The sequence below is a fragment of the Ananas comosus genome, linkage group 2 (genome assembly GCF_001540865.1).
Source record: "Ananas comosus cultivar F153 linkage group 2, ASM154086v1, whole genome shotgun sequence".
Classification (NCBI taxonomy): domain Eukaryota; kingdom Viridiplantae; phylum Streptophyta; class Magnoliopsida; order Poales; family Bromeliaceae; genus Ananas; species Ananas comosus.
The window spans coordinates 7,790,694-7,807,204 of record NC_033622.1 but is presented as its reverse complement, the minus strand read 5'-3'; the positions used below and the strand labels follow the sequence as shown (position 1 = coordinate 7,807,204).

The 16,511-nt window shown below is 37.9% G+C and overlaps 2 protein-coding genes across 3 annotated transcripts in view; one reads left to right on the top strand and one right to left on the bottom strand.

The window, feature by feature from the left end:
- The window catches only part of LOC109706729 (probable inactive receptor kinase At5g67200), a 34,801-nt gene extending 21,648 nt beyond the window's left edge, over positions 1-13,153 (top strand). Inside the window, exon 2 of the mRNA XM_020227702.1 lies at positions 11,968-13,153. Within this exon, the coding sequence (XP_020083291.1) occupies positions 11,968-12,530 (563 nt within the window). The 3' untranslated portion in view covers positions 12,531-13,153. The remainder of the gene's footprint in view (positions 1-11,967) is intronic.
- On the bottom strand, positions 2,765-12,011 carry LOC109706730. 2 transcript variants are annotated; one of them, XM_020227704.1, is made up of 4 exons: positions 11,901-12,011; positions 10,329-10,679; positions 3,771-3,954; positions 2,768-3,687 (listed from the first exon to the last, which is right to left on the bottom strand). In XM_020227704.1, the coding sequence occupies exons 3-4, from the start codon at positions 3,942-3,944 to the stop codon at positions 3,184-3,186; spliced, it is 678 nt and encodes a 225-aa protein (XP_020083293.1). In that variant the 5' UTR covers positions 3,945-3,954; positions 10,329-10,679; positions 11,901-12,011; the 3' UTR covers positions 2,768-3,183. The 2 variants fall into 2 exon arrangements, with proteins under 2 accessions (XP_020083292.1, XP_020083293.1); XM_020227703.1 differs by lacking the exons at positions 10,329-10,679; positions 11,901-12,011 and having other exon boundaries at positions 2,765-3,687; positions 3,771-4,477.

Below are 16,511 nucleotides of genomic sequence, written 5' to 3'. Positions count from 1 at the left end.
GTGTGAGAGCTAAGTGCTATGCGGGACAAAATGCTACACCAACGGATTTGGTGGGAGCCACCTCTTGAACCCGTAGGAGCCACCTAATGATTTTCCTTTATAGAGATTTTTTTAATTTATCCCAAGTTGTCTTTTACGATAGTCACTGTCTCCATATTGAATAGCACCGAATCGTTCAATGCGGAATATAGGTTTGCCAATTGCCATAGTCATCCTGTCATTTTTTTCAAAATTTTTTTCTGTCATCCCTTCTGACTTATTCTCCTTTCCTTGCAAGGCTATCTCACAAGCATCTTTTATCAAGATCACTTGCATCTTCAATTTTCACAACGCGAAGTTGTTCCATCAAACCGAGGAATCTTATATTTCGTCGCTGCAACTTTCCCAGCAATCGTTTCAATGTCAACAAAGTATAAAGAACCAAATGCTTCGATAGCAATTGAAGAGACCACCCGAGGGGTTACCAAGCTCACCTCAAACCCATGGGGCACACTACTGTAGCGAAAATAAGATCTTTCGTTGATGAAAATAGACTATAAGGATTGTAGAAAACAAGACCAAGGATAACGAAGTAATAAAACAAACAAGAGAACATAAGAACACAGAATTTATGTCGTTTGGCCAACAGTGTGTTGGCCTACCATGGGCAAGACCTCTTGTGTCCTTCGATTAATCTGCAGCACAAAAACATAAGGATTAGATTGGATTACAAGAAACTCTCTTAGGAGCTCTCCACGTTTTCCTCGTCTGGTATACAATGAAGTTCTATCTCTGAGAAACCTTCCATAATGAGGATCTAAAGTCAAAAATATGAATTTCAAGGCTTTAAAACCTAAAATTACAATTCTACTAGGAAACCATCCAAGTCACTTATGCGATTTTAACCATTGATATCCTCTTAAAAACCCTCTCTAAGGTGTTTTTGGACCATCTCTAATCTCAAGGCACATAATTCGAACAAATTGGATACTTGAATTGGAGTACTAGTACTGAAATGCTTCAGATTCTAAGGAACTTTTGAGGTACTTCTCAGTACTGGTACTCAAACTTCAAATTCCGATACTTAACATTCAGAGATATCAATCTTCCGACTCTTTTACTGTGATATCGACTCGGAACATGGCTTCACATAATCCAACAGTTTCAACCTAAAGACTTGCCCTTAAATATGGTAGAAAAGTTTACAAAACCATAGGATAGTTAAGTGAAAATCATATGCTACTAATTTGTTATATTTTACCACCCTGTGGTTTCTAAAAGTGTAGCACTTAGTACCTTGTGGTTTGTACTATGTATTATTTTGTTACTCTAATTAATGGTAGGTCTTTATGATGAAACCAGAACAAAACCATAGGATAACGAAGTGACATTTTCAAACCAGTGGGTGACAAAGTGAAAATGTCCTAAACCACGAGGACCTAATTGATGTCTTCCCTACCACATTCCTTTAAGGAGCAATTACAAGAAAGATTAAATCTAAGATTCTTAATTCGTTCTCTTATAGCTACTGTTGTAAAATCATTGTAGATTAAAATATAATCAAAATTTTAGTTTGAAAATTTCTTTACAATTCCTCATTAATTCTCAAAATAATGAAACTAAAATTGATAATAAGAAAATAAATAAGTGGCAAAATCAAAATAATTGAACTTGACAAATTCGAAGAATTCTACACATAATTGTCGGTGTATTATAACTTAGACATGCATTTAGGCATGTTTTCACTGTTCTAAAAGTGACTTTTGGTAAGACGACGTTTTTGAGTTGGTTATTTGGTTAGTTATAAAGTGCAAGATAGAAAAGTACAGTTTAGATTAGTCAACACCTTTTTTTTAAGTAAATCTTTTTACAACAGGTCTATCCTTGAGTGTATTAATGGCGCCATCTATTTTCATTTTCTTTTGGAAAATCCATTTGTACCCAATAATTCACTTCTTGGAGGAAAATTAACTGATTTTCATGTTTTGTTGGCCATTATTGAGTCTATTTCATCATTTATTTCTTTCTTCGAAAATGCAGCATTGGGAGATTTCATTACTGCCTTAAATTTATACAGTTTGATTTAATTGAAATTTTCCTTTAACTTTTTCTCTAGTACTCTCAATTAAAAAAATACAAAAATTCAGTCCAAATGTTTTAGCGTTTCTAACTTTTCTACTTTTTCTAAGTTCATGAACTTTTATTTCAACACCATTTTTCTCATTGGAGGGCGGGCTTTTTTATAAAATGACCCTCCAAAAAATCGTAATTGGCAAAATGATCCTGCCAAAATTTTATTTGTAAAACTAACCCTCCTTTCGCCAGGTGCGCGCCACGTCAGGGTTTCCTTACAAAGACGGTGACTCTTTGTAATATTTGCTGTGAAGGCTGTGAATGGTTCACCGCCTTCAGAAGACGGTGAACCATTCACCGCCTTCACAGCAAAACTCTACAAGTCCGCCTTTCCAATTGCACCCTTACAAGTCCGCCTTTTCTGTGCCCTTGAGAAGACGAGGAATGGTTTACCGTCTTACCTAAGACGTAAGACGGTGAACCATTCATCGTATTTAGTGTAAAACCCCGACCCAGCAAAATTTGGCTAAGTCTTGGATTCGGGGCTAAACCACAGATAAGATGGTGAATGGTTCACCGTCTTCATGAAGATGGTGAATAGTTCACCATCTTATCAGTGCTTCGCTGTGCTCTGGGGTTTGCACTAAAGGCGGTGAATGGTTCACCGCCTTTAGTGCAAACAGCCCCCAGTCCAAGACTTAGCCAAATATTTTTGGCTTTTGGGGATTTTGCACTAAAGGCGGTGAATGGTTCACCGCCTTCAGTGCAAACAGCCCCAGCTCCTTTTTTTCACTTATATTTTAAAAATAATTTGAACAAATTTGAGGCAAGAATTTTCACGAGAACAAATATTTCAACAAGAAACACAACAAGGCAAGTGGAACAACAAGATATAATCAATCGGATATTCAACAAAAACACAGAAAAATATACAAATATGAACTAAATAAAGTGCTATATAATATTATACAATGTATGCGATCTAAATCAACAAGATACGATCAGTCTCTCGATCTTCCTCTCCCTCGACGTCCTCGGCCACGTCCTCGTGCACGTCCACGTCTACGACCACGATCCACATCGAGCTCAGCAATAGGTACGTCATCAAGAGCCTCGATACCGGCCATCTGATCAAGATCCGCAATGATGATGCCCTCGTGATGCTCCGGAATCGCCTGTCTCCTTTGGCTTAGGTCGATCACCCTCGACAGTGGCCGGTGTATATGCTAGGCGGGGCTGTGATGATGACGCGCCATGATGTCGAGAATAGACAGATCTAAAGTACGCTCGAGAGACTGGCGGCGGAAGCGAGTCTAATGTCAAGAAAGGAAATGTTGAAGGGGCGGCGGGCATATCTGCAGCATCAGTAAGAGATGGAGATCGCGACACCCGCTGGCTCGATGTCGAGTATGATCCAGTAGGAGTCGGTGACTGTCTCCTGTGATGACCGGATGTCGAGGCATGGCCAAAATCTCGACCTCCGATATCAGCGACAATAGGTATGGCAGGAACGTGCTCCAGTACCGACTCAAAATGGGCACAGATGCCCGTCAATGACTCCAGCATCGTATGGATCGCAGGTGGATCATCAACGAGCTCTCTGATGCTATAGTGAGTCTGTCGTAATGCGTCCACCTGCATTATAGATAAAAACTCACTTTTTCCAATCTATATTAAATATAAGATTAAAAAAATAATTAACATATAAGTGATCGTACCAAAGCTGTACTGGAGAGAAATCCATCTTCTCGTGATCTGCCAATGCCACTACATATAAATGAAGGTCGCTTGTATCGGGTCATCACCGGCAATCGGTAATTGATCAAAAATGGCCTGTAATCTCTGTCCCAATCTCTCGATGTGTGCAGCATGAAAGATAGCCCAATCCTCATCTGACCGCCCCTGAGAAGTGACAAGACGGATGGTCTCCACGTTAATGGGTATATGCTGGAGGAGACCAAACTGTCGTAGGACTCGATCCAGTACATGAAGCTCAACAATATGAAAAGAAATCAGCGTCGTCCTCGATCGCTAGACCTCACTGCCCTATACACAGAATGCCGGTAGCGCGGCTATAATAGTCACCGTCTTCTTTAGGGCACGGGCACTAAAGACGGTGAATCGTTTACCGTCTTATGAAGACGATGAACGATTCACCGTCTTATCTAGGGCACAACACTCAGGACTTGAAAAGTTTGTGTAAACCGTCTTTTTTACACTAAAGATGGTGAATGGACGGTGAACCATTCCCCGTCTTCTCAAGGGCACAGGAAAGGCGGACTTGTAAGGGCGGACTTGTAAGGGTGCAGTTGGAAAGGCGGACTTATAGGCAAGGTTTAAAGTGCCGTGGCACGGGGGCGTGCCGTTACGTCCCTGGCACGGTACGGCAGGGGCATGCTTGCATGCTGACAGATACGCACGACCTCCTACTAGTACGCTTTGGTACGGATTTATTTCAGTTTTTTTGATTCCAATAAATTCTTATAATGTTATTTTGAAAGATTTAAATAAATAATTATGAATATTTGCTATATATACCTTACTATACTCATCAATTAACATGCATGTAAGCTTTTTGTAAGTAAAATACAACTATACGTGATGTCGAATAAAAATTAAAATACAATAATGAAATTCACAAGTATAATAATTATTTAAATTTACATCTTTACATAGAGATGATTGCTTAATTCCACATAGATTGTCGCGCTAGATCATATGACATATTGTCATCTGCAGATACAAGGTTTATTTGACAATGTTGATACAAGTATTGGTGGTATTGTGATCATGAGAAAAAAAAAAGCATCCTTACCCAAAGGCCAAACCTCCCTCTAATAAAAAGACAACCCAAAAGCATCTTACAGTGCAAAAGTAAACCAACAATTGCAAAAAGACAAAACAAAAAAAAAAAAACAAAAAGCAAAAAAAAAAAAAAAAAAGCTCTGCTCACGCGTGCCACTTTGTCTCGTGCGGCACGCGCGGGGTGCTGCGGCACGCAGGGGTGGTCCGAGACCCCCCTTGTACCGTGTCCCTTTCTTGGGGGCACGGTACGTGCCGCACTGGCACGGTGTGGCATGGTCGAGACTTTAAACCTTGCTTGTAGGGTTTTGCTATGAAGGCGGTGAATGGTTCACCGCCTTCTGAAGGCGGTGAACCATTCACTACTTTCAGAGCAAATATTACAAAGACGGTGAACGATTCACTGTCTTTGTAAGGAAACCCTGACGTGGCGCCCACGTGGCAAAAGGAGGGTTAGTTTTACAAATAAAATTTAGGTAGGGTCATTTTGCCAATTACGATTTTTTGGACGGTCATTTTATAAAAAAGCCCTGGAGGGCTTCATATTAGAAATATGTTCCTTTTGCTTTGAACCAAATCTATTTTCATCAAATATAGCATCTGTAGATTCAATTATTGTATTGCCTTCAACGAAATCATTAAGGTCTATTACATAGAATCTATATGCCTTATTATATTGTGCATTATCAATGAATATGCACTCAATTCCTCTTTCTCCTAGTTTCTTTTTCTTTTTGGATAATATCTAATATAACCTTCAAGACTTCAAAAATATTTAATATATCCTTGGTTGACAATAATGCCCTCCTTGATTTCCAAAAATCTCTGTAGATATCCCCAAACCCCTAGGTCGTGTTTGGTCGCAAGATAAAAGGGGAATCACTCACTTTATCCCGTTATTCCTACCAAACACCAAGGTAAATATTGAGTTTAATTTATCTCGGCCTTAACGGGTTATCCTAGGATAACCTATTAAATCTTATTCCATCGGACTTGTGGAATAGGCGGGTAGGAGGCTTTATCCTAGAGGTAGTGGTTGGAAGCTACGCTACCTTTTTCTTATTTGTCTACAGCTCCCATCCACCTTCGTCCTTACCTATCTTCTCAATGTGGCTGTCGTCTTCCTCTTTCCATCCCCTCTCGCCTCCTCCCTCAACTTGCGATATCAATGAAGGAGATCTGATTTGAGATCCCGCTTCAACCATAACTTCTCTCTTTTCTCTCTTTCCTCGTTTCAAACGCCTCCTCTCCACTATTCGCGCATTCTCTCTCAACTTCTCTCAGTTCTCTCTTTCCTCGTTTGTAAATGTTGAGTTGATTAGTTAGAATTCTTACATATAATATAGTCAACTTTAAGTTTAAATTTAATTTTCGCAAAAAAATTACTATTGTATTTCAACAAATGTTCTTTTGTATAGTATTAATTAATTATTATATCTAATTTATTGTGAAATAGAAATTATATTTTTAGTATTAATTAATTATTATATTTAATTTATTGTGAAATAGAAATCATATTTTGTAAATAAAGGCCAAGGGCAAACTTGGCATTTTGCAAATTCAACCACTATTTTTTTCACTTTTCTCTACTATTCTATAAAATTAACCAAACTCAACTTTATCTAGTCTAGAGAATAACAGCTCTACAAATCAAACACAATTTTACTTTTATTCTTGACTATCCTGGAATCGCAAGCTATACCCGATATTAAAAAAATTTATACCAACTAAATTTATACCCAAACCAAACGGGGCCCTAGGGTTTGCTAATAGGAATTGGAGTTTAAAGCGTATTTTGGTAATTTCAGGGTAAATTTAAAAATTTTGAATAGTAGTCAAGAGTAAATAAGCAAAAGCCCCCTTTTTTATGCTCAGGAGTCCTCATAATGTGTTGATGTCTCCAAACCTTCAAATAATTTAAATTAGGCTTTCTACCTTCAAAAAAAAAATCAAAAAGAATTGTATTATGCTTTTTTGTTGGGATTCTATTCACTAAATGATAAGCATTCATGATGCTTCGTCCCGAAATCCATGTCCCAACTAACAAGTAGAATGTTTTGTATTGACCATTTCTATTAATATCCTATATATTGACCATTTCTATTAATATCCTATATTTCCTTTCTCCTATTCTATTTCACTGTGGAGACTAAAGTGAAAATTTTTATGCACAATATGAATGGACTCTGAAAGTTTTGGTAAAACCAGAAGAACCCATATGTGGCTTGTATTGAATATATATGGAGTACAATAGTTATGTACATCTAGAGTTAACAAAATAAGGATATACAAAAAAGGTGTATAAAATAAATATCAGTGCTTATTATGTTAACATAAATAGATCTATGTTAACATCCCACTGCAATCTGAGCATCTCGCCGGGTAGCTATCAAGATTGGAACGAAGTGCTGAAAACGTGAGGTGCTCAACAGCTTGGTAAAGATATTAGCAAGTTGTTTCTCAGATGATATATGGAAATAAGAAAAGATTACCCACTCGAACTTTCTTCCACAGGAAATGATGGTCAAGCTCGATGTGCTTTGCGCGCGCATGTAGGACTGGATTGGCAGCAATATATGTAGCACTAAGATTGTCACTGTATATGGAGATTGGGCTCTTAGTGATATATAAAGAACACGAAGAAAGCAACAATTCATATAGTTTCAACTATAGTGAAGATGACAAAGCAATCCCGAACTACTGCATTGGATAAACTCTTTTTCCTGTTTTCTTGTCCTTTGCATAGAAACCAATAGAATCAAATTCAAAAAATGAGTTATTATTACTACAAAATTTAGGAACAGAGAGCAAGTTTCTTTTAATAGAAGGAACAACAAGAGCATTTTTGAGGGCATGGGATTCAGAAGATGTATTCAAATTTGTTTCGGCAGTCTGAGTAATTAAAAGAAAATTTCCATTGCTAACAAAATTTTTATCTCTTCCTACATAAGGCTTAGAATTTGAAAGTTTACATGGATTTGACGTAACGTAATTAGAGGCTCTAGTATTAGGGTACCAAACCATCAGATAGGTTCATAGTAGCAAAGGTCTAAGGCATGTCATCTGAAACAAAAGCATGTTTAAACCTTCGTCTACACTGGAGAGCCTTGAGGTTGAATTTTCCACAAATCTGGCATTGAATTCAAGTGTGAGGTAGAGGGGTGGCTGATTGGTTCTATGAAGATGATGGCTGTGGTTGTGGAAAAGATGTAGGTGTATAAGGTTGATGGGAGTATGCTCCGTAAGGTCAGCTACCAAACTGAGAGGTGTGTCCTCCTTGTTGTCCACGACCTGCTCGAGATCTGAGTCGACTTCCTCAATTTTTGCTGCCCTGATTCGCAAAAAAGGCTCCACCTTCAATTAAATGGTTAGATACGTGATCTTTCCTTCATTGTACTTTCTTTTCCGCCTACATTGGGAGTGGACGGAGTTGTTTGAAGGTAGGTTTTGTTTGGGTGTGTTTAGTGCACTCACAAACCCCACATATTCTCCAAGGAGACCCAAAAGAATCGTCATCACAAGGTTATGATAGGATTCACTTTCTCCATTTTCTTGCAGTACGGCTCCAATTTATATGTACTCGGCAATGTTTATCATTCTCTTCTTTGTGCTCCTTAATTTTGAATCTTCTGATTTAAGGGAACAAGCAGTTGATGTTGTTTTAGCGAATAAATACATCTTGACCGCAGTCCGGACTGCACATTCTGTTTTCGATGAGAATATCACCATCTGGGGGATGCTCAGAGTAAGGATTTAAGTGTCGTGGCATGGAGTCGTGCCGGAAACTTGTCGACACTGTACGGCATGGTGTGAGCTGAGCCCTGCCGATGCGTGCTGGTCACAAAAAATTCATGTGTGCCGATACATAATAGCATGAAATATTTATTTTCTTTAGCAACAAAATATTCTAATTGTTTATTATAAATTTTTAGTAAATATTTTGAACTTTATTGAGAAAATTACTTACTAATTTAAAGAATAGAGGGTTTTGAGATGTGTCATCGACACAGGGGCTGTATCGTGTCGATATCTTGTTGGCACGATTCCGTACCGATAGTGAGCATGTAAGTTTTACATTTATCTACGTCGGTAGGAAGTTAAATCTAATTGTGCCGTATTGTGCAATCCTCGATAATTCGCATGTTCTAAACGATTATGCCATTAAAAAGAAAATCAACAATATAAGCAGAAATATTTATTTATTAATAAGACTAAGTTTGAATGCGTCCTCATACGAATGTCCTTTCCCCACAAAAAGTTTCACCCTTAGACAAGATAGACTTGTTAAGAAGACTCGTCAAGACAAGATTCTATCTAACTTCAGCTGTATTGTATGTCTCATTAATAGTTAAAGTTGTTCTTGATGGGAACTGGAGTTCCACCTATCCGTTGCCTTTTACTTGTCTAGTTGACTAGTTGCTCATGTGAAGAACACACCCATCGTCCAATGATTCATACATCTTGAGTAGATTCCAGCCTTGTAGAAGCTGGATCAATCCGCCAAGCTCTGTTGTCCTTAAGGACATTGGCCTTGCATATCATAGCTAACAAATCTTTCTAGAATCTGGTGCATTCTTCTTTTGGAGAAACTGACATTCTTTCTTGTGATAACTCAGTTTGCTACAATGATAGCATGCACTCTTTTCTTCTTATTCATATTATTATGTTTGGCCAGATGCTTGATTCTCTTCTGATATTTTTGTGGGTTGATGGGGGCATGTCAAGAGACTCAAGACATTACTTCATCATATGAACTTTGACTTTTTGAGTATCTTGCTTCCTACTATCTTGCATATGATATGCTTTTTATATACGAATGGTTAGGTAATAATTTGATAGTTTCTTCCTTCTTATGTTTAAGACTTTTCTAATAGTTTCTCCACGAGGAATCTTATCAATAATAGATGCCACAGTTTTGTGTTCGTCCGTATTCATGTTATGTTGAGTATAGGGATGTCAATGGGCATGGATTCCTGAGATATTACCCAAACCCGAATGGTGTGGGGTTTAACTGATGCTAAACTGGTGTGATTTCGGTTATTGGTATAAAAAAAATGAAAACCCAATAGATTTGGGTTCGGGCATTTCATCTGTATCCGACTTGAACCTGAATTAGAAACTGAACCAAACCCAAACTAGTTTATATTATACAATATAGAATAATTTAAATTTGTACTTTGAAACTTAAGATTTGAGTATGATATTTTTGAAATTTGGTAAAAGAGAAATGATTGCTTTCGGGTTCAAGTTTTCAGGTTTGATTTCAAGTTTCAGCTCTTTTGGCCGATTCAGTTTTGGTTAGGGATTTTCATAACCCGATAGTTTCGGGCTCAGGTTCGGGTTTCGGTTTCAGTAATTGGGTTTGGGTTTAGATTTTGAAAACCCGCCCCAAATCCGACCCATTGACATCCCTAGTTGAGTATCAATATTTTGTAATTATTAAATTTGCTAAAAAGTTAAAACGAACTTCTTACTTGTGGTATCCTCGGATTTGTACTTTTCTTCAAGGGCTTGCGGTTGTTCTTTTGTAGTTTGCACATTTTGGTAGATGTGGAAAAGTGTGTCTGACATGGTATTCAAAATGTTGCCCATGCATATCTTGTCATCTTCATTCCAAGTTTGTTTAGTGCGAGTTTCTGCAATAGACTCATCTTCATTGTCTTCCGACCTTCATATGCTAAGAAAATAAGCAACCTTGAGAGTGGACAGAAGAAAGAATAATTTCTTCTGTCAGCGTCTGAAGTCCAAGTCGTCGAATCTTTCCAACCTCATGAAATTTGTAGCCATCTCTTGCAAGGTTGCGGTTGATATCCTTGCCATTAAGCCTTAAGATTGTTGAAACAAGACGAGGAAAAATTCAGGCAGATAGATGGAAAAGTTGATATCGTTGCCATTAAGCCTTAAGATTGTTGAAACAAGAAGAGGAAAAATTCAGGCAGATAGACGGAAAAAGAAACTTTTAACGAGTATTGAAATGTCCCTTTACTGAAGGTTTAATTCGTCCTATGTCCCCTAAGGTTTAATTCGTCCTCACTGTTTGACTGAGTTGGTGTGCACCGGTTCAATAAACAATCTCCTAGAATATAATGAAGTATGATCCCTGAATCAGGTTTTGATCATGCTTACGATATTGACAATTAAGTGGGACTTTCAAGAGAAAATGAAACATAGTATTTAGTATTGACTTCTGTTCTGTCCCCATTTGTTATGCGGAAGTCCTTATATGGGATGCAAATCGTATGTGGTCGCCATCTTCTGGTGCTTCTCCAACAAGACCTTTCCGAGGTTTCATGTGAATTTGAAGTTAAACAAGTAGATACAAGTAGTCTTCACGGTATAACGCTAAGGTGTCCATTATTGGAAATGTCAAATATCTGTCTTTCAGGTCTAAGGCATCCAAATGCCTTCTGCATGGCAAACCTCTATTATGTTTAAGTGTAGTAGGTGCACAATTCATACCTACTTCCTGATCTAATATTATTAGACTTCTATACACCAAGTCAATTATTTGGCCCAGGAATACATCGAGCTCTAGTACTATATAAAACCATATGCTGCCAACATTGAAGGACCACAACTTTTGTATTAAATTCGCCATTTTGAGGAGTTATACCATTCTACTATTGTAAAATAAACATAAGATCAAAATATAATCAAAATTTTATTTTGATAATTTCTTGACATGTAAAGAGAAGCAGAACAGGGAGATCAGCTGTGCTTCAGTCACTAGGATTAAAGATCTTTACTACATTTCTAACCCCTCAAAGGTAAGGACTCAAAATAAGCATGCAGAAGAAGCAAGTGTTGATTCTCAATGTATTCAATGCGGTTAGATTTGTTTTACTTGTGGGTGTGCTGGAATTCGTTTGATTATGGCTCTAACAAATTATTTGATCATGCAATATATTGTGACCCAACAACAAAAATTTTGTTATGGAAAGTCAACTATCTTGATTTTTAATTGGATGTCCTATGAATCAGTATCAGCTACCGGTTGGTCTTTACATGAATTAATTGATCTAGTGCTGGAAGTTGTTTTATCTCACCTGTACATGTTCGCAACATAATCCACCTACCAACTAGCAAAATGAAAAATCTGTATTAACACTGCAGGCTCAAGATCGTCGCGGGCCAAACCCCTCCACTGGACTTCATGCTTGAAGATAGCGGAGGACGTCGCACAGGGCCTTGCCTACATCCATCAGGCGTCGAGGTTGGTCCATGGAAATGTCAAGTCCTCCAATGTCCTCCTCGGCTCGGACTTTGAGGCATGCCTCGCCGACAATTGCCTCTCCTTTCTTGTCGAACCATCGGAAGCAGAAGACGACAGCTCAGCGTGCAGAGCACCGGAATCTAAAAAGTCGAATCAGAGGATGACCCCAAAATCGGACATCTATGCCTTTGGTGTGCTTCTTCTCGAGCTACTCACTGGGAGGCCTCCACTTGAACACTCGGCTCTGGCTGGCATGGATCTTTCAACTTGGGTTCAATCAGTTAGAGAAGATGAAGGGGCCGACGAAAAAGAACGGCTTATGATGATTGTTGATATCGTGGCTGCATGCGTCCAGTCTTCACCAGAGAGCCGGCCCACCACTTGGCAGATTCTGAAGATGATTCAAGAAGTGAAGGAGACTGATGCTGGCGACAATGACAGTGATTTAACCAGCACGTCCTAAGCTTTGTTGTCAATGATTCCAAGTCTGTCGGGCAACATGTATTGCTGTCCTGCTCTATTTGGCTCAATATTCTGACAGAAGAGAAAAATGCCTATATTATTTATTTGGTATCATATAGTTCTCGACTAGGAATTGTAGTTGACTAGTTTAGGCTCTTGGATGGTCGGTCATTATCTCGGTGGCTGGTGGCTTTTAAAGCTTACAACTATTATAGATGTGGTAGTATTTCCGGGGATAGATTGCTCGAGCAGGCAATCTGCATTTCTCATGTTTGTTATCTTGTAAAATAACTGGTTTTGAACCCTCGTGTTATTCTACGAATTGCTTTGGGGCCCAGAGCAATTCGATTCAGGGCCTGTCCGGAAGCATCGGAAGCAGAAGACGACAGCTCAGCAGCGTGCAGAGCACCGGAATCTAAAAAGTCGAATCAGAGGATGACCCCAAAATTCCTCTGGTGACAAGTTATGTGGTATGATGATTTCTTTTCCCCACTTGTTTGGCCATGTGTGAGTTTAATTGTACTTCTTTGTAAGGTCCTTATTGTATTGATTTTCGAATATAACACATTAAATCTATGCTGTTGATTATCGTATTTGACAAAAATGGAAGGTTAGCATACATTAGAGGCTGTGTATGCTCTGCTAACGAAATTCTACGTAACCTTTTAGAAAAGGGTAAACTTTTAACTTGTTAGCTCGCTTTACCTTTTACGTTGCTGTCCTGTGATTTAAAAAGTTCTTCTTAACTATTCTGAGAATTTATTTATTTTTTTATCAAAAATATCTACTATTATTAAATAGGGTAGCTAAGTGAAGCTTTTTTCGTTTTTAAACCACATGATGGGTAAGTGAAAATTTTTGAACCACACAGTGATAAAGTGATAATATGCTAAATTACAGAGTAGCTAAATATGAACAAAAAATGAACTAAACTACGTTGGGGTAAATTAAAGTTTACCCTTTAGAAAACGAAAGAGATTTGCTGGCCAATGTTTTTGTGCATCGTTTGAGGGTTTTGTGGAAGTACTTAATGTTGGAAAATGTATTATTTCTTCCGTTTGCAATAAATCAATTTTGCTATAATGTAGATCATCTCTAGCACAGTTGGTTAACGCCAGCGTACGTCACGGTCACAAGTTTAAAATTTAATTATTTTATAATTTTTATTAAATTTGTTTTTGAAAAATTAAATAAAACAAATAGCATGCTATTTTTCTTTCAAAAAAAAAAATCTCTCTAGAAAAAAAAATAATCTGCTATGGCGGTAATTTATTATCTCCTATTTGCATAAATTTGTTTATTATCATAAAGAAGTGTAGTACCGTTTGCTTCACATAATAGATTTTTTTAGCCAAGTGTTGGGCTTGACTGAGTAGAAAAAAATAATATTTTTAAAAAAGATTAAATTATAGAAAACTCCCTTATAAACATTCATTTTTTCACTTTTTCTTTCTAACTTTCAAAAACTTATATTTTACTCCCTCAACATTTCAATTTGTTGCATTTAGCCCCCCCTCCATCAGGGTTTCATCACTATTCCACCGATTTTTTATAATTTATACTGAAAATATCCTTCAAAATGATAGAAATATATTTAAAAAAAAAATTCTTATAAAAGAATAAAAGCAATTTGGTCATTTTGCCCTCTTCATTAACGCCGTACTCTCTTAAAACATTTCTGAAATTTCGAGGAAGCAAAATATAGGTTTTTGAGAATCGGAAAGGGAAAGTGAAAAACAGGATATTTTCAAGAAAATTTTCTGCATTTTGGCAAAAAAAAAAAAAAAAAAAAAAAAACTGTAAATTCAATGGTAGAAGACGCAGAAGAGAGATTCATCATAATGATTATTTTTAGTTAAAAGTTAACAATGAACAGAAACAAAATATGTTCTGCTTACAATGCCTCCGGCCAATGCTGCAGGAGGTTCTACTTAGACAGAAGGGGGTAGTCATGCCAACACAACGAAAAAATTGTGAGAAGCAGAAAAACTAGAATTCGCATCATTTGCTCATGATTTTGATAATTTCAAACTTGAGAGGTTCAAACATAAGCTCAAATATAACAATTGAGGCATAAATCAAAAGACTCGGAAAAACTAAAAAAGCTTAATCACAAAAAGGCAAGCGGTTAGCACCAACTACTACTAATGGGCCATGGCAATAGAACAAAATAGCAAGCCAAACAGTTACCCGAAAGGCTTGCTCCTTAGAAGGGTTATTATGAAAATTATTATAGGTAAATTTACTGGGAGAACCAAATAATAAAGAAGAAAGAACAAAAATTATAGAAAAATTAACTAAAGTGAAATCTCCTCCTAAAGGAGAGATTTTTGCTGTTTGAATGGCGCTTCCTACTTCCACCTTCATGATGCTCGAGACTGGCCTTCGGCATGGCCCAAGGACGGGGAATAGACGGAGAAGGTCCCTCCCTATCAAGTTAGGAGGAGCTGCCCTATTGGATGACAAAGTTGCTTTTGTCTTTTTGTTGCTTGGGCGCGGCCATGTCTTCCCCCCCCCCAGCAAAAAAGGCCGATACGAGCGAGAAGGAGAAGACTTTTTTTTCCCTACCCGGGCTATGAAATAGGAGCTTCGTGAATGCCTCAACCTTGTTTGTGTAAGTCCCTTCGCCATTGTCCAAGATCTTGCCAGGGCGGAGCAACGTAAGGCGTTCTTAAGCAAGTTGGATTCACATGTTGCCTGGGGAGTCTGTTTCTTTCGAGTCGTCCGTTGCCTTGGCCGAGTTTTTTGAGCAATCGGTAGCTCCTTATTATTCTCTGCTGTGTGGCCACCAGAGTTTTGCAGTGATTATGTGAAGTGAAGAAGGCTTGTCATTCTTGTGTCACTTCCTCGCGCGCCGCCCATGTGGACTCCAAGTATGACTTGGTCCTTCCTTTGCCGTAGCTCCAAGGCCATTTCGAAGAAAAGAGGCACAAATTGCAAGCCTAGGAGTGGAACTGGGCGCGCACTTTGTCGCCAATTGTCGGATCACGTCTATGAATTTTGGCACTCTGAGATTCAATGGCGTGCTAAGGCTCAAGAGGGTATTGAAATTGCGCCCCTTACTCGTCGACCTCCTTCGAGATCAGCCGTGGATAAAACGAGTAGGGCTTCTATAATACTCTCATATTTATAGAGCCCTTCGTACTCATAAGTTGTTTTTGATATCGGGGCTTCCGAATCAACGATCTACGCCGTTAAACATGATCTAGAGTATTTGAAACTTCTTCTAGAAAATAAATTTCGTAATTTTTTGAAATCATTATAAAGTCCATCAAACAGCTATAAAATGAACGGTCAAAATCCAATGACGTCCAAAAAATGGATCATCGGATCCTTCAATTTAAGATTCGGGGTTATTGATCTTTATCTAGGTAATGAATAGAATTTTCTATCAAAAATTCAAGCTATTTCGATTATTTTACACCGTTAAACTAGCAACTATCACATACCGGCAGTTAAAAATCGTCAATTTTGTGAGCTATTGATCATAAGGTAAATGATATCGAAAAATTATAAAATTTGATTTCTAGAAATTTTAAATGCTCTAGATAATGTTTAGTGGTCTGGATCGTCGATTCGGAAGCTCTATCATCGAAAATAACTTATGAGTACGAAAGCGATCGTACTCATAAGAGTATAGTAGCCAGATTCGGATAAAACAGGAAAAGACTCGAGGGTGAGAGGATTAAGGCGGCTATCTCATTTGCAAGCCCTAGTTATTGAGGAGTCTTGAATGGATGCATCCAAGTCCTTCCTCTCCTTGCAACGATTTCTTTTTTTGTCTTGGCTTTTGCACTTCATTTGCATACTTTCTAAGCAAACCTAACCAAACCTTGTAGATGGACAATCATTTTTCAACTTTTGGTCCAAGTACTTAACTGTATTTCCCGTTACATATTTTTCTTGAATGTGGGTCACAATCATGTACTTTGTTTTATAATACCGCCTTTTCCTTCCAACTTCCCCAGATCAAAAACAGTTG